Consider the following 24,790-nt stretch of genomic DNA (forward strand, 5'->3'; position numbering starts at 1 on the left):
CATTTTCGCTTTTGTCTATAAGTTTATGTATGCATCTACCTTAAAACTTTCCTTCCTTTCCATTTGAAAGTTCAATTTATCACATTATTAATTGATCAAGAGGATTTTATCTTAGTGTGTCTGCTCAGTAAAGATGCTTTGACGCTGAAAATTAATTTTATGTTAACATGTTACGTATATAGATTTCATATTTCATGGCTACAATTTTTTTTTGATTGACTTCAGAGCCGCTATTGAGTATGTTTGTATTAGATGCTTGATTACGTGGATTAGAAATCTCTATTATATAAGTGAAAATATGAAATTATTTTAGTAAATTCACTTTTGGTGTCCCTTTGAATTACTAAAATACCCTCCACACTTATAGAATATAGAATATAATGACAAATTATCTAATAGGAAAAGCCCAAAGAAGCATTTTAATCAATCTAGCCTTAAATGAATTCTTACCATTTTAATCAATTTGTTTGTTAGGCGTTCGACTCTATCTAACTTATATGTTTCTTATATTCGCACGTATCGTATTTGTATTATATTTTTTACATATTATTTCAGATTTAAATGTAATAACACAAATATGTTTCTTATATTCGCATGCATCGCGAGTATATAAGACTAGTAGTAAATAACTACACTGAACAACCTAATTAGTACCTGTTCACAGAACTTAAAGAACTTTGATAGTTATACTTCATAGTTCATACAGAGGAATCCCCGTAGTTAACATTACTCGTTTACTCCTATCATCGTCCACAACAATGAACAATACAAAGAAGTTTAAAACGAGAATATCGATTACGACCAGGCCCATATCAAAGAATATGGTATACGCCCACTGCGACATGATGGTAACTAACCCTGTGACATATCATTAGACTTGTTAAACGGGTCGGTCGAGTTAGGTTATAAAAAAATACTCCGTAATTTTAGATTCGGGTTAATTTGATTCTATCACTTTTGAGTTCCGGATTATTGTGCTTTAAAAGTACTAAGTTCATCTCGAACAAAGGGAGTACAATGTGTTTATTGTGCTTTAAAATTTCTTAATTATAATCTCATATATTACCATAAATACAACAACTTTTAATCGCTCGGATAAAAAACGAGTGTGGTCGGATTTTGACCAATTAATTTTCAGATTGTTTCATTTCGGATAAAATCAAGTTACGGGACATAAAATCTTGTTCAATACTCGATCAGTATCTTCTGATGGAGTCGGTTTTTGACCAGTCTATATGGCACCCATCTTTGCTGATCGATGATGAAAGTGGATCGCATAGAAAGAGCATCTATGAAACCACATGAACTATATCCTGCTAGAGTGCTAGCATAGATGTGCATAATACATTAATACGAAGTAGTGTCAACTACGGAGTCTCTGTCTGTCTGTATTATCGACTGATCTATCGTCCCAACATACGGAAACTTACTTTAGATGAGGTGGCCATGCAACCCAGAATTCTAGTACAATTCCAGTGGGTCCCACTTGGTCCAAAAGGCGTCACAAAGTTCTAGACACCTACAGGCTAATCACGGACGGCATCGTAAAGTACTCCACTCCTAATAAACAAATTCAAAATGTTTTTTTTTGGCTATTTTAAAAATTATATCGTGGTGACAAAATCAGATCGATGCTTCACTTTATTTGACGAAACTGAGGTCCTACTGTAATTATGATTTAATCATATTCATGTTTCATGAAAAAAGACTATACAAAAAGGTTATTCACTTTTCCAAGCTCAAAACTCCGAACCTATCAGACCATTTTCACATCACCTATATTACTATATACTCTATCCATCCCCAATTCCACCTTTTGCCTTTTTTTCTCTGCCTTTTCTTTTTAAACGAACCTTTCATCTCTATATGATCCCAAAAACAAAAAGATCAACTTATATTAAAATTTAATTTAATTTAAATTAACACCATGCTATATTGGTATGTGACTATGAGCGTGACGTTTCTTCAACGTTAACTTTTATCATGAGAGTCTTACTCTTTGAAATGTACATCATTCGTTTCTAATAAGTCTCTTATTTGGAAGAATGTGTGGGGTTTAAGAAAAAAGAAAATTCTTATGTGAACTTGGTCCACAATAAATTTATGTGGATCTGAAGTCCACACGTGCAGCTGTAGCAGGGGCGGATCCAGGAATTTATAAATGAGGGTCCAATTTTTTTTATTTTTTTTTGATTCGTTTTCTAATTTCTCATATTTGCTCTTTTTAGGGGGGTTAAAGTTGAGAGATAAGTAGACGAAATATTAAAAACGTTATAATAAAATACGTCGAGGATTTATGATCTTTAATTTTGGTTTTTCATAACAACAAAACTCAACACTTAGTTCAAATTACAACAATAATTTGGTGCAATTTCAATTTAAAATGAAAAAAACGAGTTTATCATAATTTGAAAGAGATTTACTTTATTACAACAATTGTCACTGAACAAATAGCACACAAAAGCACTAATAAGAAAAAGGAACATAATTCTTAACGCTTATGGGGCATTATGCTATTATATACGAAGGAATTAATTAAGCCTCTAAGTCTAAGAAACATGCAACTATAAGTCTATAAAAGTGGAGTATAAAAATACATTATTAGAAGTATATGTTATGGAAATTGCAAAACCTTTTTGAAGAAAAAATAACATTTTTTTTTTTGTAAAAGAAAAATCATGAACCATTTTAGGAAAAAATTAAATTAAAAAGGTATGACGGAAAAACGACTTGTAAAAGGAAAAGGAGAAGGAGAAAAAATAATTATATTTAGCCTCCCATTAAGAGGATTCAAACCCAGGTTCCATGTATAACTTGGTATCAAGTAACCATTATGCTACAAGTATATTTCATTGTCATTAATGTAAGTTAATCACATATAACATGGGTGGAGTTTTCAATTTATCAAAAATTGGAATAAAGTACATGTGAAAGAGAATATAGTACATAGGAAAGTGGAATATAGTACATGGGTGGGGTTTTCAATTTATTTTTAATTAATATAGTACATGAGAAAGTGGAGACCTTAGTAGCCAAAATTAGAAATAGGACTATAATTTTGAGACGCCCGATTTAGAAAATAGGACAATAATTTTGGGACGGAGGAAGTATAAGGTAAAGAGAACACAGTCGAAGAGTAACGTGCATAGTCATTAGTCACATTTTTTTTCCAATGTTAACACACTAGTGTTTATGTATGTGATGCACGCATAATATTTTATACTCCGTATGAATATTACAAAGGTATAATAAGAGATTTTTTTCATACATTTAAACAAATTTACCAAGTAAGACGTTAATTAGTAAGAAAAGAACCTAAAAGAATTTTTATAAGAGGACACCAAGTTTTCAGGAGTTACCTTATATACCAAGAGTTACCTTATACGGAGTATACCAAGAATCCAAGATGGGTGATCAAAATACGGAGTACTCCACTTAACAAGAAAAAAAGTTATACTCCGTAGAAGTAAAAGACAGTAAGAAAAACACATTGTTGAGTGAGTAATACTCTAGAATCCTACACCTTTCCGGGAACAACAATTCACAAGCACCTAGTCATACAGGCTACAGCAGCCTCTCTCTCACCACCTAATCCTCTAATTTTAATTTTAATTTTAATTTTAATTTTAAATTATCAAGACCAAACATGGTGGGCCCGCCATTGGTGACCGACCCGACTTAGATAAATGGGAATAAGAAGAAGACGACGTTTAGTAGAAAGAGTGAAGAAGCCAACAAACCCGCCCATTTCAAATATTCCTCCATAGTTGTTTGTTTTCCCATAGTCGTTGTGTTTTTTTGGTGTTTTCCTGTAATACCCCGAGTTTTCGCCTTGTTTTAGTTTATCATAGAAGCATATATATTATAGTAGTAAAAATATATATATATATATGTTTTTTACGGGTTTAAGTCTTCTAGCTTGTTCTTTTGGTATAATCCGAATGAATTGAAGTCTTGATCGAATCGAGTCAATTCGAAACATTCCAATACACCACTACTACTACTACTACTGTTTCTTCTTACGACGACGACGACGACGACGACGACTCCATCTTTGTTGTTTTCCTTCTTACCAGACTTCTTAAATTTTAGTCTTTTAATTTTCTTGGAAGTTAGTTGTTTTTTGTTTTGGATATAAACTTCCAAAACCCAAGAAAATAAAAATGAATTTGCAAGGTATTGAAGATGGTTTTTGTAATTTGTCTTCAACATTTAGAGGATTCACTCATCAAAATTCTGTTCACCAGCAGCAGCAGCAGCAACAACAACAACAACAACAACATCAACTCAACCCTAACCCTAAACAGTGTTCGAACGATAATAATAACAACAATACTAATAGTCATGCTCCTCCAGTCTCGAAGAAGAAGAGAAATTTGCCAGGGACTCCAGGCAAGTAACTTACTTATCTCGTTGTTTGATCATCATTGATTGTTTCTATTATATCAACTCATTCAGTTAATCAGTTTTATTTATTTATTTAACTAGTTGTTAAAATTAAGGCGAACTTTTGCATAACGGCAACTTTTGTGTAAGACCGCCTTACCGGAAAGACCACTTTGATTGTTAACTAATTGGTTCTATAGGTTAACTAATTAGTTCTAGTTCTTAACTAATTATTTTCATTGTTTAACTAATTTGTTTCAGTGCTTAACTAATTTGTTTCATTGCTTAACTTATATGACATCAATGTGGTCTTTTGTGTAAGACCGCCTTATATAAAAGTTTGTATTTGCCTAATTGTATTCGGCAAACATGAAATTTTAATTGTTAGTACTAGTAGTAGAAGCAACCAGTGTTTATATTCCAAAAGTAGCCTCTATTTAGTCGGAAAAATCCCCAAATAATTCAGATATAAAAAAGAATGAAGTAAAAGCAGCTAGTGTTATACTCCCTAAATTTGATGATTGATATAAAATGGTTAAGAAGGAGAGACTGTGTACTCAACAAAATTGATAATTGAATGTTTATGGTTTAATGACTACTCCGTAATATATATGGTAAATGACATGATCCAACAACAACAGATCCAGATGCGGAAGTGATGGCGTTATCACCGACGACACTAATGGCTACGAACCGATTCATATGTGAAATATGCAATAAAGGGTTCCAAAGAGATCAAAACCTTCAGCTGCACAGGAGAGGACACAACCTACCGTGGAAGCTTCGACAACGAACGAACAAAGAAGTAAAGAAGAAGGTTTATATATGCCCTGAGAAAACATGCGTACACCATGACCCTGCTCGAGCTCTCGGTGATCTCACCGGAATCAAAAAACATTTCAGCAGAAAACATGGTGAGAAAAAATGGAAGTGTGAAAAATGTTCTAAAAAATATGCTGTGCAATCAGATTGGAAAGCTCATACCAAGACTTGTGGTACTAGGGAGTACAAATGTGACTGTGGTACACTTTTCTCCAGGTACCAATTTTATTTACTTCTTCTCTTAATTTCTTATTGTACGTTCTTCCTGTTTCGATTGTACGTGTATTTTATATTTAATCTTTAATTTCATATTAATATTAATAAAAGACGTTTTGATTTTGATTTTGATTTTGATTTTGAACTTTCATTTATTAATTATTATTGTAGGAAAGATAGTTTTATTACACATAGAGCTTTTTGTGATGCCTTAGCTGAAGAACGGATTGCTACTTCAGTTGCTCCTCCAACTCTAAGTTTCAACACTTATCCCAATAACAATAGTAATCCTCATTCTGGTTTTCATCATGGAATAGCTAGTGAAGGTTTACAAGACCATCCCGCCGGTATTTCTCCCTTCAGCTCGCTTTTCCGATCCGATTTTAACTCCATGGCCCGCGGGAATACTCTTACACCAGGTAAGCGTTGCTTTTGAATGTATGTTGTCAATGTTGCGTGTGTTCATACCATATATATATATAAATAAATAAATGTGCATACGCGCGTAATAATTTAATATATTCTATCATCACAAATTCTTATTTAAAAATTAAAATGGTACTCCTTACTAGAGTAAAAATTAAGTTAAAATATTTAAAATTTACTCCATTATAAGGTCAAAGTAACTAAACTCTTTATATGATCGAAAATATGGGTACGGAGCGTACATTTGCAAACGTACCACGTTCTATAGCGGGATTTGAGTAAATGTTAGTAACAAATATAGATTTGATTGTCCTGATTTTTTTTTGTTAGATCATTAGGATTGATAATAAGATTTATAACATGTTTAAGGCCGGGTTTGATTAAATGAGTCATGTAATTATGTAAATGACGATTGGCATGCATGGTTTAATTTGTGTAGGTTTTTCTGATATGGTGCAAATGGCAACGACTAACCTGTTTGGGTCATCCTTTATGATGAACAATCAAAATTCATCCTTAGACAACAGGAATAATAATTCTACAACTCCATCACCATCCACCACGGCAAGTCTTTCTCTATCATCCTTCCCGCTCTCAACCAAGGATGAAAGCTTAGGAAGAAATAACAACAACAATAACAATATCAAGAGCAATATGGACGTTGAAACCCAATCTGCAGGCTGTTTATACTCACATGATCAAAACAATCCATCTTCTTCCTCGTCGACCCCAATGTCAGCAACCGCCCTCCTACAAAAAGCAGCTCAAATGGGTTCAACAAGGAGCAACCCTTCTTTTCTTGGGACATCCCTAGGGGTCATCACAACCACACCTTCACAACAAGTTCATCATCATCCTCCAGTTGATCCCAAGCATCGAGCCCCGAATACTAGTGGCACCATTAATGTAACTTCAGTAAGCAACATTACTCAATTGATGATGCACCCGGGTGTACAATCCTTACATAATAACATAAACCAACTCAACCTCCCTTCTATCGTCTCCAGTGGTTTAACTAGAGATTTTCTTGGCATGGGAGCTGGGGATGGAAGTGCTCATGCCTTTTCGCCTCAAGACCTTGTTAATTTTGCGTCTATAAGCTCCGCTATGGGACTTGACCATTTTGGTAACAACTAGCTTCAGCCTTCAGCCTTCAGCCTTAATATTATATTACCAACTTGTCACTATGTAACGTACTTCCATCCTTTTTTAACACCCTAATAATTCTCTCATTTTTTAAAATCTTTCACAAGTAATACTCCCTCCGTATTATTTTTATTATTAAGACGATTTTGCAATGAAAATTTATAAGAGACGATTTTTACTCCATTGGACTAATAGTTGCGAAACAAATATATAATGTACTGTTTATTTAATAGCATGTTGCTAATCATGCAAATTACGTAAGAAGGATTCCTTAATGACTTATGAATGATGTTCTTAAACATACAATATTTCAAGTTTTGCATATGAATATCGATCGCAATGTTAATGATATACTATCAAAGGTCTCAATGAGTGTTTTTTAAATGACAATTCAATATGAAATTTGAGTATGTAAAAGTTATAAAATACACATATTGATTTATTCACAGGAGAATTCTTATACAAACATGAATCATCTCAAAGTATATGATAAAAGTACGTAATGTCCTAATAATGTATTTTATTGTATGGTTTAGAAAAAACATAGATAACATTACTAATTATATATACATCTCAAAGTTAGACAATGATATCGTTATTTTTCATGAATATCCATGAAATAATGACTTGAGAAAGTTTGACCAATATTGATCGATTTCTACTATTAAATGTGATCTCCAGAAGAAGGCATGTGTTGGAATTAAAGCTGGAAAAAGGGTCTGCCCGACCGGGCGCGAGTGCAAATGGAAATTATGGATTTTGTGTTGCACTCTCGCCCGACCGGGCGAATTTGAGAACCTTTTGGGATGTGCACTCGCGCCCAACTGGGCGGGCTTGCCCGATCCGACCGGGCGAAGGCCAAAGGCTTGTGTTTGTCCGGTTTTCGAGTTCCACTTTGGATTCCTTACCTTAAACAACATTGTTAATGTGATTTAAGGATGGTTATAATTCTAATGATTATGATTGAATGTAGTCTATTATCACTACAAGAATCAGAAGCAAGGAGGGCGATTTCTTCGTAAAAAGGAAGGCGTTAACAAAGTTGTCTTAGTAGAACAAATCAAACAGAGCGAAATTGTGTTGTCTTCGTTGATATGAACAAACAGGGGGAAATTATTTACTCGCCATCTCTGATATTCCGTAGTTACAAAGAGGGCGAAATTATGTGGTTGCCCTTTAAGGGTATTAACAAAGAGGGTGAAATTATGTGGTTGCCCTTTTAAGGTATTAACAAACAGGGCGAACTTAATGAATCGCAGTATTTGCACTCCCATATGATAGTGTTTAAGAATGCTTCGTCTTCTCCTCCCAGCTTTTTCTAATCTCTCACCTTCCCCTTTTAAGCGATTTGATCTTGATCAACTTGATTTCCTTAGTTTTTCTCTGCTTATTTTTTGGAACCCTAGAAATTGGATGTGCACAAAATTCTCTTTGACGGTACGAATCTCATCTTCTTCCCTAAAATTAATTATGTTGAAGGCAAATATTCTACAGTTGGTTGATGTTTAACTTTTTTCTCGCTCGAATTTCATGATTCTTAGTCTGATTCGTAAAATATGTCGTGATTTTGTTATTCGATTAAACATTAATTAGTAATATATTTTACTTTTCCTTCTGAATATGTTTCAATATGCAGTATTAGGTTAGTTGTTCTCAGAATTCGATTTAGTTTGAGTTGCTTGTTGATTTGACCGAATAACTTGAAATTAGTTCAAATTTCTTGAAGATTAGTTCGAATTGCTTGCATATTTGATAGTGCTTTGACGATTAGTTCAAATCGCTTGCAGATTTGATCGATTTCCGCAATATGATTTCAAACGATTTGATAAACTCTTAATCCCTCCAATCTTGAAGAATTGCTAGAATCAGTAATCTCTCTCTCTCTCTCTCTCTCTCTCTCTCTCTCTCTCTCTCTCTCTCTCTCTCTGTCCCTCTCTCTCCCTCTCTCTCTTCCTGGTTTTGCAATTACTTTTGTTTGAATCAATTAGATAGAATTTTTTTTTGTCCGAGTTTCATGTTTGAGAAATTTTGTTGTAATTGATTGCTTTTACAAGAGGGAGATGGTTTGATTCTGGTTTAATTTTTATTGAATAGAGAATATTAAAATGTGAAAGTGAATGCTATGATTAGTTTGATATTTAATTATTATTTGTTTGTAATGGTTTGATATGATTGCAATTGGAAAATACCAAAGTTGAAACAAAAAATTTGCGTTTTGCGGTATGAGGATGTGTTGATCCACTGCGCTAGTTGCAGATGAGGTGATTATTGGTGGGTTGCCAAAAACTATCACTGCTTATGTTCTATTCCTAAACATTCAGGATGCAACTCAAATTTTGTGTGGTCTTGATATAGTGACGGATAGGATTTAGCCAAGAGTTGGTTGGGCTCATTCTTTTTATTTGGAAAAAAATGCAGGTCTCTAAAGGTCTGGGATGAGGAAGAGGATCTGATTAATATGTTAAATCATACTTTAGCATAAGTTTACCTTATGGACTTGAACCATGAACAGTCCCATTTGTAGGACTATGGCAAATGCAATTTATGTCTAGATTCCATTGCGTGGGCTATGATCCTTACGACTCTAGAGCAGCAATGAATGCAAGAAAGTACGTATCCCGAAATTATTTGCCCTATTTTATTGCGTTTTTTGTTGTTGAAATTTGGACAACTTGGCTCCTATTTATTGTTTTGGATGATTTAAGTTTGACATTTTGATTTGATTTTATTGAGATTGTCTATTATTTTGTGGATTGTCTAGATGATTGTCTGATTTTTTTTTTTTTAATGATTTTTTAGCAATGTCCGATTTTACTACTGTTGGTAGCAAAGATGCAATATGTGGAAGTAGTAGAGTGAATTTCTAACACCTCTAGCTGGCAGCATGGACTGGTAAAACAAAATTAATGTAGTATTTCTACCAATGACTGGATATTCTTCTTCAGGAGTGTGTCTGAGAAAGTTAAAGACTCTTTTGTAGCTTCTTTGATTTGTTGTTTCTAGTATGCATGAGTGACTATCTTTTAGAGTTTGAAGTTGCAACTAGTCCTGTGCTCATTGTTGCTACCAGTAAGATCTTCTGAGGTTAATGGTTGTGGTCCAGTATTGTCGTTGCTGCAGCCAGTCAGAATGGATACAGAGGTCAGTATTGTCGTTGGAGTTTTGTCCAGCCCAACAGGTTATGCTTAATTCTTTTTTCGGCGTGTATAGACGTGAATATTTTGTGCAGCCAAGTAAGTTGATGAAAGGCTTCTTCTGGTAGTTTGTTTATTTCACCTTTTTGGCGCATTGTGATTCTTAATTTCTTATCTAATATATCGGAACCTGGACAGGAAACAGCCATATCTGTCTTTTATCCAAGGGAATATATGGTGGACCAAGGATATACAACGTACCTTTGGTTATATGATGATGCAAATGATTGTGACTCATGGGGGCCGCTGTGCTGAACGTATTGTATATGGTGATGACGTAACTGATGGAGGAAAAGACGATCTAGAAAGGATCACAAAGGTCAGTTTTTGTTGCTCGTAATCTTGGTGTAGTCGTATGGTATACAGAGTAGTATGTCACTAAAAGATAACGTTACTGGTTCATGTTTTTAACAATGCTATTCTATTTCCCTCTCTCATTCTTCCTGTTTTCATTTCCCCCCTTATGTTGTGACCGTCTCATTTTATCTCGAGATAATTGTTGCCTTCCTTGAGTTCAATAAAAAAGGCGAAATGTAGTTACCCTCTTTGGTTTTGATCAAAGAGGGCGAAATTAAAGAGTTGCCTTAAAAAGCTAATAGGACGAGTCTAACAGGGCGAGTTAAGGGCGATTTTTATATCGCCCTTAAAGGCTAAGAGGGCGATATTTTGATCAAACAGAGCGACGTTTTTTGCCCTCTTTGATCTTGTTTGTTGTAGCGTATTTCTATTGATTTTGGATGATTAAGATCACTGGCTTCCTCTGAGTCCTTTGATTTATTTGGCTGTTTTATCTCCTCCATTGATCCTATAAATACTCCTCACTTCTGATTTGTGGGCACACAACATTTATATCTTCATCTCCTTCTCTTTTTCTCTTGTTTTGGATGGAAGACTTTCAGTTCATGATTATTTATATCTCTTCAAGCTTTTCCTTTCTTATTCTTTTTTGGGCATAGTTTATGTGGCTCCATCTCATCATCACCCAAAAGTGTCTTTGTGTGTTGAGAGTTGTGTAAACCTTAGATAACGAATCAGTGAATACGATTGTACACCCCAGTTGCACTGAATCTCGCTTTCAAGGCAGTGGTTTGGTTATCACGGCACAACAAGTTCCGTAAGATTCTCTTATTCCCTTGTACTACATTTAGCTTTGAAAACACTTAAAATACAACAATTTGAAAACAAGATCTATTTCAAAGGCTAAATACTTCTTATGATTTGTGAGTAAATTTATATTAGTGAGTTTGAGTGAAAGATAAAGGAAATTTAGAGGGTTTCCAAAGATGTTTTTTCGTTCACGTTTTTTCTGAGGGCAGTCTCAAAGTTAGACAATGATATCGTTATTTTTCATGAATATACATAAAATAATGACTTGAGAAAGTTTGATCAATGTTGATCGATTTCTACTATTAAATGTGATCTCCAGAAGAAGCATGTGTTGGAATTAAAGTTGAAAAAAGGGTCCGCCCAACCGGGCGCGAGTGCAAATGGAAATTGTGGATTTTGTGTTGCACTCTCGCCCGAGACCGGGAGAATTTGAGAACCTTTTGGGATGTGCACTCGCGCCCGACCGGGCGGGCTTGCCCGATCCGATCAGGCGAAGGCCAAAGGCTTGTGTTAGTCTGGTTTTTGAGTTCCTCTTTGGATTCCTTCTCTTAAACAACCTTGTTAATGTGATTTAAGGATGGTTATAATTCTAATTGTTATGATTGAATGTAGTCCATTATTTCTATTGATTTTGGAGGTTATTATCCCTCCATTATCATGGGTTTAATTGGATGAATAAGATCATTGGATTCATTTGAGTCATTTGATTTCTTTGGTTGTTTTATATTCTCCACTAATATCCTTTAAATACTCCTCACTTTTCTGATGCGTGGGTACTCTCTCCATCTCCTTTTCACTTGTTTTGGATGGAAGACTTTTAGTTCATGATTAAGTCATGATTATTCATATCTCTTCAAGCTTTTCCCTTCTTATTCTTTTTGGGCATAAGTTTATGTGGCTCCATCTCATCACCCAAAAGTGCCTTTGTGTGTTGAGAGTTGTGTAACATTAGGGAACGAATCGATCTATACAATTGTGCACCGCGGTTGCACCGATTCTCGTTTTCAAGGCAGTGGTTTGGTTACCACGACACAACAAGTTCCGTAAGATTCTCTTATTCTCTTGTTCTACATTTAGCCTTGAAAACACTTAAAATACAACATTATGTATATCTAATATCCATGGCTAAAGTTTGTAATATCATGTACAAGAAATTCATTTACCTCATATGAAGCTTTGATGACCTATTAGATTTTTACTATAATTTGTATTGGACAGCTCGAGAACTGAGATATCAAATAAAATATAACAAAACACATCTTAAGTGCATTATTTTTAAAAGAATGGTGATATGAATACTCGACTCATCTGTTCAAGTGAAGATATGAAGATCCAAGCAACTTTTGGAGAATCTATTATCAAGGAGCTCCCTGTTACTACATTTGAGAAGCTTCCTAACAACATTGGATCAATTGCACTAGAACATCTCAAATAATGGATTCGGGTTAGGGGGAGGAATATGTGTTACACTCTTTTTCCCTTAACCATGATTTTATCCCATTGAGTTTTCCTGACAAAGTTTTTGATGAGGCAACATGTATTATACTCTTTTATTATAAATAAACTATAATGTAATTGAGTATTTAAAACCTTAATGAATAAAATCCAACTTAAAAGAAACCCTAGCTAGGTTATTCTCTCCTACAAATCCCGTATATGAAAATGCCACATTAATCATCAAGTTCCTGCAAATCTACTCATCATAAGATGAATAGAGCCAAGACAAAACAAAAATGAATACGGGTTAGCAAAAACGCTAAGTACGTATGTGTGCAAGATTTGTAAAAACATTTAATCATACTTGAACATACTTTCGAAATTCATTTATTTCATAAATTTTTTCCTTACATTAAAACATAGAAGATTAGTTTTCTAAAAGTATAAAATTTCCACAAATAGTAACTTGCCAAATATATAAAACATTTCCAAAAGTAGATATTTTCTAAACAAGGAAACTTTCCCAAAATAGGACCTTCCAAAATAAAGCTTTCCCAAAATAGAACTTTTCAAAAATAGGAATTACCAAAAATATTTCCAAAAATAAAGCTATCCACATATAAATTCCAATATAAATATGGAATCAAAAACCTCTTCTCACCCCCTTCCTTCCTAAATGTGCACACCCCCAAACTAGTACGTATATCATTTCACAAATCTATGCATTGAGGTACTAACCAAAATAAAAGTTAACAAGTGACCTCGACTTACATAGTAGTGCGTACGAACATAATTTCCACAGATCTAGAAAGATCCATTATACCAATAATAAGTCATGGAATACTTTGAAACTTTCGAAAATATAAATTTGCCATAAAAGACTTTCTATAAAATAAATACGCTATAGAAAGACTTTCCATAAAATAATTTTCCATCTCAACCATACTTGTCCACCAAGTATTTTAAAAACACTCATTTTGCTATTGAAACATATTTTTAAAGATCAAAAACCATTATTTGAATAAAAAGTTGTACATGCAAACCATTTCAATCACCAACAACATACATGAAAATCATCATCATCATATTTGAACATTATCAACAACATTATTCAAAAATCATAATTATCATAATTGAAAATGCCAATTAAGTCATAAATAGATTCCAATCATAATTAAAGATCTAGCCACATACACGTACCTTGATCAATCAACCACTTCTCACGAGATCAAATAGGCTTAGGAGATTCATTCATAAACTCCTAATCAAATAATTCACAAAAACCTAATTAATAACAACACTAATCATAACTTAATCAAATATGATTAAATCTAAAGATGATAAATTTAAATCATGATTCATATGATAAAAAAATTATTTTATAAACATGATTTTAAATTACAAAACATTTATTGTAAATAATTGAATTACTAACCAAAAAATAAGGGATTTAAATCAACGATTTGAACAACGACGAACAGAGAACGAAGATCGACGAAGCAACACCACGAGGTGGCATCAACCAAGGTGGACGGCTGGTGGTGGCTGCCTCCTTAGAGAGAGAGAGAGAGAGAGAGAGAGAGAGAGAGAGAGAGAGAGTTTAGGAGAGAGTGTGTTTAGGAGAATTATAGAATCTAGGATTTTTCAAGAAGCTCTAAAAGTTTTTGTGTGGAAAATAATAAAGATATGATGGGGTATGTATAGTTGAACTAGCTCTTGAACCAGTTCAAAGAACATGAAATTAGTGGTTACTTATTCGTCTTTTAAAGTTCTAATTTTTTATGAGGGTTTGTGATTTTAGTGGATATATATAATTTAAATAGAGATGAAATTTGAAGGTTGAAAGAATATTATAAATTAAATTAAATGGTGCATTAACATTGAGTGTTAAAGAGGGAGATGATGAAGGAAATAATGCCCTTGGTCCAAGTATGCATATAATATTAAGTCTAATAAATGCGGTTCAGTATTAATTAACAAGTTAATAATTCAGTGAGATCAAGTGAGCTGAATGCCTAGCTAGAGGCCGCTTCAGTTCAAGTGGAATTAATGATATTAATCCACAGCTTACTCTTGACTGAACCCGTAGGGTCACACAAAATAGTACGTAAACGGATCAAGTATTTAATGGCATTAAATACTCCATCTATGGATATTCGGAATCGACGGATCTTGGTTTCAGTGGGAGCTGAGATCGTCACAAGCAAGAAATGAATACTCCGGAAATGATGATATTGCCGGAAACGGAAATATGGATCGTATCGGAAATATAAATATTATCCAAGCCGTAGATGTTACCGGAAACGGAAACATGGTACGTATCGGAAAATATTATCGGAAATGGAAATATTGCCGAAATCGGAAATATTGCCGGAAACGGAAATATTGTCAGAATCGGAAATATTATCGGAATCGGAAAATAATTCCGGAAACGGAAATATTAAATATTTGTTCGAAACGGAAATTAATTCCGGAATCGGAAATATTAAATATTGTTCGTATCGGAAATAAATTCCGGAACCGGGAATTTAATCGGAAGCGCATCGTACGAATAAGCATCGGACGAGGCCTGCCGGACGAAGGCCCAGCACGAAGCCGGGCCATCGCCAAGCAAGCCAGCGCGCCACAAACACCCCCAGCCAAGGCAGCGCCCAGGCCCACCGCAAGGCAGGCCCAGTGCGCGCCAAGGCCACAGCAGCGTGTGGGCCTCGTGGCATGGGCTGCGAGCTCGCAGGCCGCGCGCGCATAGGCGCCCCTCGTGGGCTGCCGTGCGTGTGTGTGTTTGTGTTCATACACGAATCCTAAAACTATTAGGATTTGATATATGATTAAATTCCTAATCCTAAAAGGATAAATTAATTAATTAGAGTTCTAATAGGATTCTAGTTTAATTAATTCGTATCCTAGTAGGATTCCAGTTCCCTTTCCATACCTCTATAAATAAGTGCCTAGGGTCATTATTTAGAGATACAATTGAAGTATTCTAAAGGTAAGATTTTGAAGAAAAATCAGCCACACTCTTGCCCCTAACCAGCCGAAAATCTATACTACCTTAAGGGCGATTCTAGTTGGTCAACCTTAAGGCGGATTCGGACGTGCTGTGGACTATCTACGGAGGGACGACACTTGGAGTCCTAAAGACTTGTTCTTGTTTGGTTCGGGCGCAGCTAGGGAGGGCACGCAACAAAGTGTATGCATCTAAACTATGCTAAATGATTATGTGTAAATAATATGCTTTCCTGGCTTTATGGTTTTTCCGCATGATTTATGTTTTGTCATATGAATCATAACCTAACAGATGAAGTGGAAGAGGTTGAATGATTGTATGAATTAAATTGTGAATTATGTTGAATGAGAAAGATGAAGTGGAAGAGACGTTAGAGTTGTAAAATAAAGCAAACAACTGAAGGAACAATTGAAAAAAAAAATGGTGGATGAAAGGATGAGATGACACGTGTCATCTAATCGGCTATGGTTTTTCTTTTTAAACACTAGGTATATATGTGGTATGGGTTATGATAATTAGGCTTTAGAGAATTCAGGTAATAAAATATTCTAGAATATTCATTGGAGGATTTAAGGAATGACAGAATAATTGAATTATGGAAAATACCAAAACAATAAAATTTAGAATTATTTTCAAATCATTAGAATTCTAATTTTTTTTTTTTCTAAATATTTCGTCAAAAATTCTGAATTATTGTAGTTTCCAAATTTTCAAAATTGATTTTTAATTTTTAGGAAAATCCTTCAAAATTTTTGGATTTTAGAAATTGTTTTCGAAAATCTTTTCTTATTTTTTAAAATCTGATTTATTTTCGAAAATTCATATTTTTGGTATTTTTCTTAATTTAATTAAATAAATTCCTTTTGAAATAATTATTTAAAAATTACATAAATATCTTTAATGAATTTTAAAATAACACTTCCCTCCAAATTAATTGAAAAGGGTTTTTTTCCTCCAAAATCATTTGGAATATAATTACTTAATTAATCATAATTAAATTTTTAAAATGCATGAGCTAATTAAATTAATTTTACCAAAAGTACGGGGTATTTTCGGGCATCCATTGTTACTGGGAAGCCAATTAAGCACGAATTTATTGGTGGAAAAAAGAAACTCTTGTCCTATTATGTCTTTATTTTTATCATCCCCTCTCCCTCATCATCCAAAAGGATGAGTTAGGTATGCACTCTCAAAAGGGTTTACATGGTTTTTTTCCTCATCATAAACAAAAGAGAGAAAAGGAAAAATCAACGAGATATTTAGGAGGAGAGAGATGTGTGAAGGGGGAGGGGGAGAGATGGGAGGGTGGTTTTGGGTATTTGAGAGATGCATTTTTTATTAGTCATGAACTGAAAAATGACGAAGATATTTATACGCTCCCCAAAAAGAGTTTGAGTTATAATAAAAATCACAAAAGATAGTCACACACTTTAACACCCTAAATTCATAAAGTAAGAGGTATTTCAAATGAAGACCCATGATTCTATTATCAAAAACTAAATTAGGACCTATCAAACGCATATATGCTGCAAAATTCTTTTACTATTATTTCAACTATAATTATATTTATAAAAATAATAATATTTTTCTAATGTAAGATATTTTAATACATAAAAATGTAAGATTGAAAAACATGAAAATTAGTATAAAATCCAAATTTCTTAAATAAAATTTGACAATTTTTTGTTAATTGAAACAACCACGAAATAGAAGCATAGTAACCATCTCTAGAATTCCAAAGCTTCTCTTACCAAAAGTGATCAGTTTCCACTTACGGTTTACTGTTCCTACTGCAGATTTCAAGAACACACCGCTCACCGCCAAGATCACCAATCAACGATCATTCCTTGGATCCTCACTGGGAAATTAGGGGCTGGCGGCAACGAATTAGGCAACACATGTGGTTTCCATTCGAGAAATTTGGGACAGTAAGCAATTTCCACCCAATAAATCTCTACTTCAATTCCTTAGAATAGAAGGATATACTCTATTTAATTTGCATTTACTCTGTTCTCCTCTTTTTTTCTTCAAATCATCCAACTACCTCTCGTGCAGTTCAATAATAATAATAATCAACATAAAGGATGACGCGACTATAGGATGGGGGTTCTTGTGGATCCACCACCAACTTATCGACTTGGACCAACTATTAATTGGAATGCATATGTAATTTGTCTTTTTGCAGGGCCTTATCTGCCATCGCTATAAGTAGTACATAACCTAGTTGATACTCGCTGGATCAAAAGGGGCTCAATTTGTGTAAGAAAAATTGGCTTTTACTATGCTTTCATTTGTTCTAATTTTGGAGATGTTAATGCAATAGTACAACAACATACTGCTATAATGTATGGTCGTATCATAACTTTCTGGCGGGGTAGTCTGGACTTAGTGCTGGATAATCTTAATTTTGATATGGCAAAGCTATGGGTTAGGGTTTTTGGGTTACCACTCATCCACCTTGACCCAGAATGGGGAGTGCAAGCTCTTCGACATGTGGGATGCATAGGGTGTCTGGATAATGCTCATGAGGAGGAGGCACTGGAACCTGATATTCGTGTTCAGATGATGATATACTTGTCAAGACCTCTAATCCATGGTTGTTTCTTACCCACATCAAATGGGGAAGCTGTTTGGGTTTACTTTTGATACGAGGGGGTCTTCAAATTCTGTAAGAAGTGTGGATGTACAGCCACTATACATATAATTGCCCACTTTCTGACTATGATGCTAGCAGGAAAGTTGGACTTGGAACCGAACGATGTTAGGAAAACGGGCTTCGGGTGCTGTATGGGCCAACGAATCTCCCTTAATACTCTAATGTGATTGAAAGATTACCTAATCGCTTTTGTTTCAGAAATATAAGGGTCAATTTGCCTGATTTCTTGGTAATGTTGGGCAACAGGGAACTGATGATGATGACAACGACGATGGGGATAATCAAGGAGATGATGATGGGGATCATGGTGGAAGAGGAGGGGGGAATGATGAAAATGATGAGAATAACAACAATAATGGCTCTGATGGAGATGATGGATCATATGAGTACCATCTTGCATCCGACTTTCTTGATGAAGTTGAGGATAAAAATATGGATGATACCCACAATCATAGCTCAACATAACATCGAACTGACTCTAATGATTCCACAGTTCGAGAGAATGGGTTTTATTCATCGACACAAGAGCTGAGGCTGACTCCACAGCGCCAGGCGACGACAACTTTAGCACCGGAAACAAGATGCATTGGGTTTAACTTGTTAGCCAGTGCATCTCAATAGTTTCATATAAGATGCTCATTAATGGTTAAACGTCGGAACAATTCCCGCCAAGATGCAGCATACGGCAAGGGGTCCCCCTTTCCCCTTAGGTCTTTCTTTTTCGTATGAATGTTTTATCAAGAATGTTTCAGTTAAGCTCTGACGTTGGGATAATTTCAGGGAATACATCTTACAAGAGGAAGGCCGACAATCTTATATCTTTTTATTTGCAGATGATGCAGTTATATTCTTTAAAGCTACTTCAACAAGATGCCAAAATATTACCAATGTTATAGCCCGGTTTTGTGGCATCTCGGGACAACAATTAAAAATCTTGGAAAATCGTATTTCAAGGTAAGCCCCAACACCACCAATGCAGACTAAGTTTTATTCAAAGACATATTGCGTATGCCGCAAGTTCCTTCCTTAGGCTCCCAACTTAGGGCCTCTATTGATGTAGGGAAAAAAAAAGCATACTTCCAGTTCATGGTTGATAAGATTTCGAAGGAGATTAATACATGGAACTCCATACTTTTATTGCAACCACAATGGTTAATTCTTATTAACTCAGTGCTAGTTGCTACGGCTTCTCATGTAAGGAGCTGTATGGAGATCCCACTCTCGATCACGTCAAAGACTGACGCACTCTTGACTCGTTTCTTCTAGGCTAACAAACAACGGAGAGGTGTTCATTGGTCTTCTAGGGAGATCATTCAGCTTCCGAGAGGGTTAGGTGGACTCAGAATCAGGGCTATAGCTAAGTTGAATAAGGCTCTCTTAATAAAAAATGTTTGGCGAATGGTTAATAACCCACAATCAATGTTGGCTCAAATTTGTAAAAAAAAAAACAGCTTCATATAGCTTTACACACGGGAGCTGAAACCATAATTAATAGAAGGAATCTCTCGTGGGGAATGCGCAGTTTGGCTAGGGCTCTGAAACTTTTCGGATGTAACTGGAGGGTAGGTGATGTGCTCGTAATTAACACATCTTTAGGGGGAATTTAAGTTCTATTTTGGGCACATATTATCTTAAATTAGTTTCTTATAGGTGCATTTAGAGAAATTCCCACTCTATCGCCTTTGTTTGCTTGTTTTCTACGGAGAGCTCCTCTCCCTAATTTTCAGGCCAAGCCAAAGCGACGTACGAAGTATGGATGTCCCTCTATCCAAAAAGGAGATTGACCACACCAATGGGGCACGATAGTAAGATTCACAACACCCTTGTCATACCATCTCAACACTATCATTAAAGGCTCATACGAAGAGAAGGAGAAGTATGGGTGGAAAGCTTTGAAGGAAATAATGCCCTTGGTCCAAGTTTGCATTTAATGCATTTAATGCTAAGTCTAATAAATGTGGTTCACTATTAATTAAGAAAGTTAATTATTCAGTGAGATCAAGTGATCTGAATGCCTAGCTAGAGACCGCTTCAGTTCAAATGAAATTAATATAATTAATGCCACAACTTACTCTTGACTGAACCTGTAGGGTCACACAAATAGTACGTGAACGGATCAAGTATTTGGTTGAATATTATATTCAATGAATACTCTATTAATGTATATTCGGAAATGACGGATGTTGTTTTCAGTGGGAGCTAAACAAACCGTCAAAAGGCAAAGAAAGAATATTTGCCGGAAATGAAGATATTGCCGGAAACGGAAATATGGTTCATAACATAAATATAAATATTATTAAAGTTGAAGATATTGTCGGAAATGGAAATATGGTTCGTATTGGAAATATTATAAGAAATAGAAATATTGTCGGAATCAGAAATATTACAGGAATCGGAAATATTATCGGAATCGGAAATATTGTTGAAATCGGAAATATTATCGGAAACGTAAATATTGTTCGAGTCACAAATAAAATCCGAAATCGAAAAAACAAATCGGAAGCACGAAACGAGCGACAGACCATTGCAGAAGCAACAACCCATCACTCATGGGCCAAGGCACTCGCGCGCGGCAAGCCACAAGAGCCAGCGTTGCTGGCCAGTGCACATGGGCCAGCGCAGCTGTGCCTTACACACGGGCCAGCGCTGCTGTGCCTGTTGCTTGGCCAGCGTGCATGGGCTTCGTGCAAAGCAAGAATGGCTGGTCGGCTTGCTTTCTATGCAAGCAAAGAAGCCAGCCAACCCTAGGGGTTTTAGAGGTTTTGGTTTTTGGTATAATCCTAAAACTTTCCTAAAACGTTCTAGGGTTTGGCTCCTAGGGTTTTTCCTATTTCCTATAAATACATAGCCTATGGTCATGAATAAACACATCAATTAAATCACAATTCAATAAACTTTGCCTATCACCTAAAAGTGAGATCCCGAAATCATAAACCTTATATTATATCCTAGTTGGTATGATTTAAGGCGGATCCGAATGTACCGTGGACTTTCTACGGAGGGACGACGTTTGGCGTTCTAACTTGTTCTTGTTCGGTTCGGGAGCAGCTAGGGAAGGCACACATCACAAAGTGTGTTCACTAAATTATACTAAATGATTATGTGCATTTAATTTGGATTCTGGCATTTATGGTTTTTCCGCATGACATTGGATTGTTCATAACCTAACAGTGGTATCACGAGCCTTTAATTAATTGCATAATCATTTAAATTAATATGGATTAATCTTATAAATTTGCAAAGAATTAAAGGGGTGAATTAATTTGGTATAATTAATTGCAAATTCATGCGATTATTAATTAATATGTGTGCAGGATTTTCGACAGTTTTGTCAATAATGATCAGAATCTTATGATTTGGTCAGAATCTTATGATTTTATAGTGAATTCCGCATGTGAACGGCGTTTTAAAATTTAGACAATTTTTTTTCCCGGCCAAACCCAGAATTCTCAAATTCGAAGCCTAACTATGACTTTTCGGACGTTTTAATCAACAATCCAAAATGGGAAGTCCGTATATCCCACATCTATCGTGAAGGCAACCGTGCCGCCGAGTGGCTCGCCAACCATGGAGTGGCTCAACCTCACAGGATCACGATCTTGAAGGATATTCCCTTAGCTCTAAATCGTATCTTAGATGAGGATGTTCGAGGTGTGGCATTGCTACGCTTCGTTCCCCCTAGTTTTCTTTTGCTTGTTGCTGTAACTTAGTTTAGTTTTTGTTATTTTCCTTTGTTTTTGGGCCTTCCCATTCCTACGGATAAAAAAAAAGAAAACTTTTCGGACGTTTTAGTTTTTCGAATGCATAATTATAATTTTATTGATATTAAAAATTAATGTTTGCGAATCTTGTTTAATAATCTTGAGTTAATAAAAGACCTACTGCATAAGATTAACAATTTTAAGTTTTAAATTGGTTAATTATTCTACCTAATTTGTAATTATAATTAATTTGTTAATAATTCAGAATTTGTTTTGATTTTCATAATTAATTAGTAATTTAATTGGGATCTTATGTTTAAAATACCACCTAAAGTTTGTATCTTTAAAATTTTATGAACCTTGTTTTAATCCCTAAAGTTTTTGTAATCGAAAAATTGTTTTAATTAATAAATTTTCGATTAATCGCCTAAATATTTATGAAACTAATATGATTTATTAATTTGTCACAAAATTTTGAAAAAGTTATAAAATTATTGATTTTATAAATTCGTTCACAAAACTTGCACACACGAAGCAATGGAAGCCTAGTGTTACCCTTAAGGGGTGTTGCAATGATGCGGGCATGCGACGCCGAGCAAGAGAGCTCGTCGCCCATGCGGTACCATAACAATGAGCAAGGCACAAGCACACACATGGGCTACGACCTATGCGTGTGTGTTGTGTGCGAGTGATCGAGAGAGGGCGAGAGACGGAGGCATGGAAGGCATCGGTGGGCGGCACACTCGTGTGCGCTTTGCCTTGCGTGCATCTGCCCAGCGCGCGAGCAAGCGAGCAAGCAAGCACTGCTTCGCTGCTGCTTGTTTCGTGGCTGTGTGCAATGAATGCAACGTGGCCGTGTGGTTTCCGATTAGACTTGGAAAGACATTTTTATGTTTAAAATAAGTAAAGCAAATAATTCTTGGTTTGAGTGGGAGCTTTTATTCATGAATGGTTAAACTCTTGATTAGGTCCTTGTTACCTTAGGATTAATAAACTCGATTACAACTAATAAGGTCAAATAATTGGTAGATTCTTGAGCCTTAATTAGTTTTTGCAATTATTATGTGATGCATTTTTCTACTAACTTGCTAAGTGGATCATGCATTGATAAATGAATGGGTGAATGGTATATTGTAAATATATTGTTTTGCAGGTTGCGGAAAGTGACTAGTATGGCTCAAATAGGATAGAAAATATGGTTTGTGTACCATTAAATTTAAATGTAAAATATGGTCAAAAGTACCATAATTTTTATTTAAATATGGTCTGCGTACCATCAATTTGTTGTAATTATTTTAATTATTGCAAATCCTATTTGGTAAAAATGGCGCCTCCTATGGTGAAATTCAAGAACGGAGTTTCCAATCCATTTTCAAGACGGAGTTTGAAGATTGAAGCTTCAAGATGAAGTCGGGCCATACTAGATCACAAACTTTATCTTATGCATGTTTTAAGATATTTATTGTTTTAAATATGTCTTGATATTATATATGCATGAGATTATGGCTTGATTATGTTGCATGATTAAGGATTTTAGTTCACTTAAAATCAAACCAACATAGTAAAAGCCTTAAGTTCCAAAGTTTAAAATTGAGTTAAAAGGTGTCATTCCAAAATAACACTTACTTTCTTACCTTTATGTCAAGTTAGTGATAGTTTTCCGCCAAAGAGAGGCGTCACTTCTTGATTTTATTGGGGTAAGGTACACATTAGTTATGAGTACAAGTTGATTTTGGTTGAACTCAACGATATATGTAAGGAGTCCTTTATGTCGTGGCAAATGGGATATGTTTTCCTAATAAGAACTTAGACGTACCTATCAACCAAGAGTAGTTTCTAGACTATTAGCAACAGATTTTCATACCTTAAATGTTTTAGAATTAAGACAAGCCAAAGCATGATTAGTTATTTAATGGTTTTGAGGATCTTGGATTCATTTTATTCACACCTAATGGAACACATAAACTCGAATAAAATGGTTAATAACTTTGAATTATGCATGATTGCTTGAATTTAATTTTATTAAGAGCATGTATGAATGGCTATTTACTTGTTTATTCTTTTCAATTGTAGTTTTTTTACTATGGCAAACAATCAAAACATCATCATCGGTTCAGAACTTATGATCAAGTTGAACCTCACAAATTTTCTTGAATGGAAAGGGAGGCTAGTTAAAGTGCTAAAACTCAATGGCATTGAGTATGCACTATTCTATCCCATGCCAAGCTATTATGCAAGAGACATGACTCCTGAAAGACATGCCGCCTGGGAAGCGAATCTCAAAAAGGTCATGAGTTTCATGTTGAGCAATATCCCTGACGATTGGCATAGAAGGTTTGTGGCTTATGAACCATATATGCTTCTCGGGCATCTAAGGGATATCTGTCGTGGAAGCACGGAAGAAAGAGACCTAAATGTCCATGAATTGATTCAATCAATGAAAGGGGTAAATATTTGATCTTCATAACGAATGTTCCAGGAAAAAAGTCCAAGAAACACATGCTCAAGTTCTTCGCTCAAAACAAAGAGTTGGTAAACCACTTAGGGATCATGTGAACTACATGTTGTCATTATTTGATCACTTGAGTCTGCTAGGTTCACCAATAAGTGAAAGGATGACAGTCTCACTCAACTCACTTCATGATGGATTTAGGCGCTTCAAGAAATTCTATATGAGTGAACCAAGAGAATA

At 35.0% G+C, this 24,790-nt stretch overlaps 1 protein-coding gene and 1 long non-coding RNA gene across 2 annotated transcripts; both read left to right on the forward strand.

Annotated features, from left to right (window-relative positions):
- Window positions 1-3,406: 3,406 nt before the first annotated feature.
- Window positions 3,407-7,177, forward strand: LOC110797191 (zinc finger protein JACKDAW). Its single transcript, XM_022002287.2, has 4 exons — window positions 3,407-4,392; window positions 5,028-5,424; window positions 5,596-5,843; window positions 6,290-7,177. The coding sequence occupies exons 1-4, from the start codon at window positions 4,164-4,166 to the stop codon at window positions 6,985-6,987; spliced, it is 1,572 nt and encodes a 523-aa protein (XP_021857979.1). The 5' UTR covers window positions 3,407-4,163; the 3' UTR covers window positions 6,988-7,177.
- A 1,603-nt stretch (window positions 7,178-8,780) lies between these two features.
- On the forward strand, window positions 8,781-17,981 carry LOC130461168 (uncharacterized). The gene is made up of 4 exons (XR_008921558.1): window positions 8,781-8,864; window positions 9,415-10,229; window positions 10,329-10,509; window positions 17,538-17,981. It is a non-coding gene; the product is annotated as an uncharacterized lncRNA (long non-coding RNA).
- The last annotated feature ends 6,809 nt before the right edge of the window (window positions 17,982-24,790 follow it).

This window comes from Spinacia oleracea, chromosome 5 (genome assembly GCF_020520425.1).
Source record: "Spinacia oleracea cultivar Varoflay chromosome 5, BTI_SOV_V1, whole genome shotgun sequence".
NCBI lineage: Eukaryota > Viridiplantae > Streptophyta > Magnoliopsida > Caryophyllales > Amaranthaceae > Spinacia > Spinacia oleracea.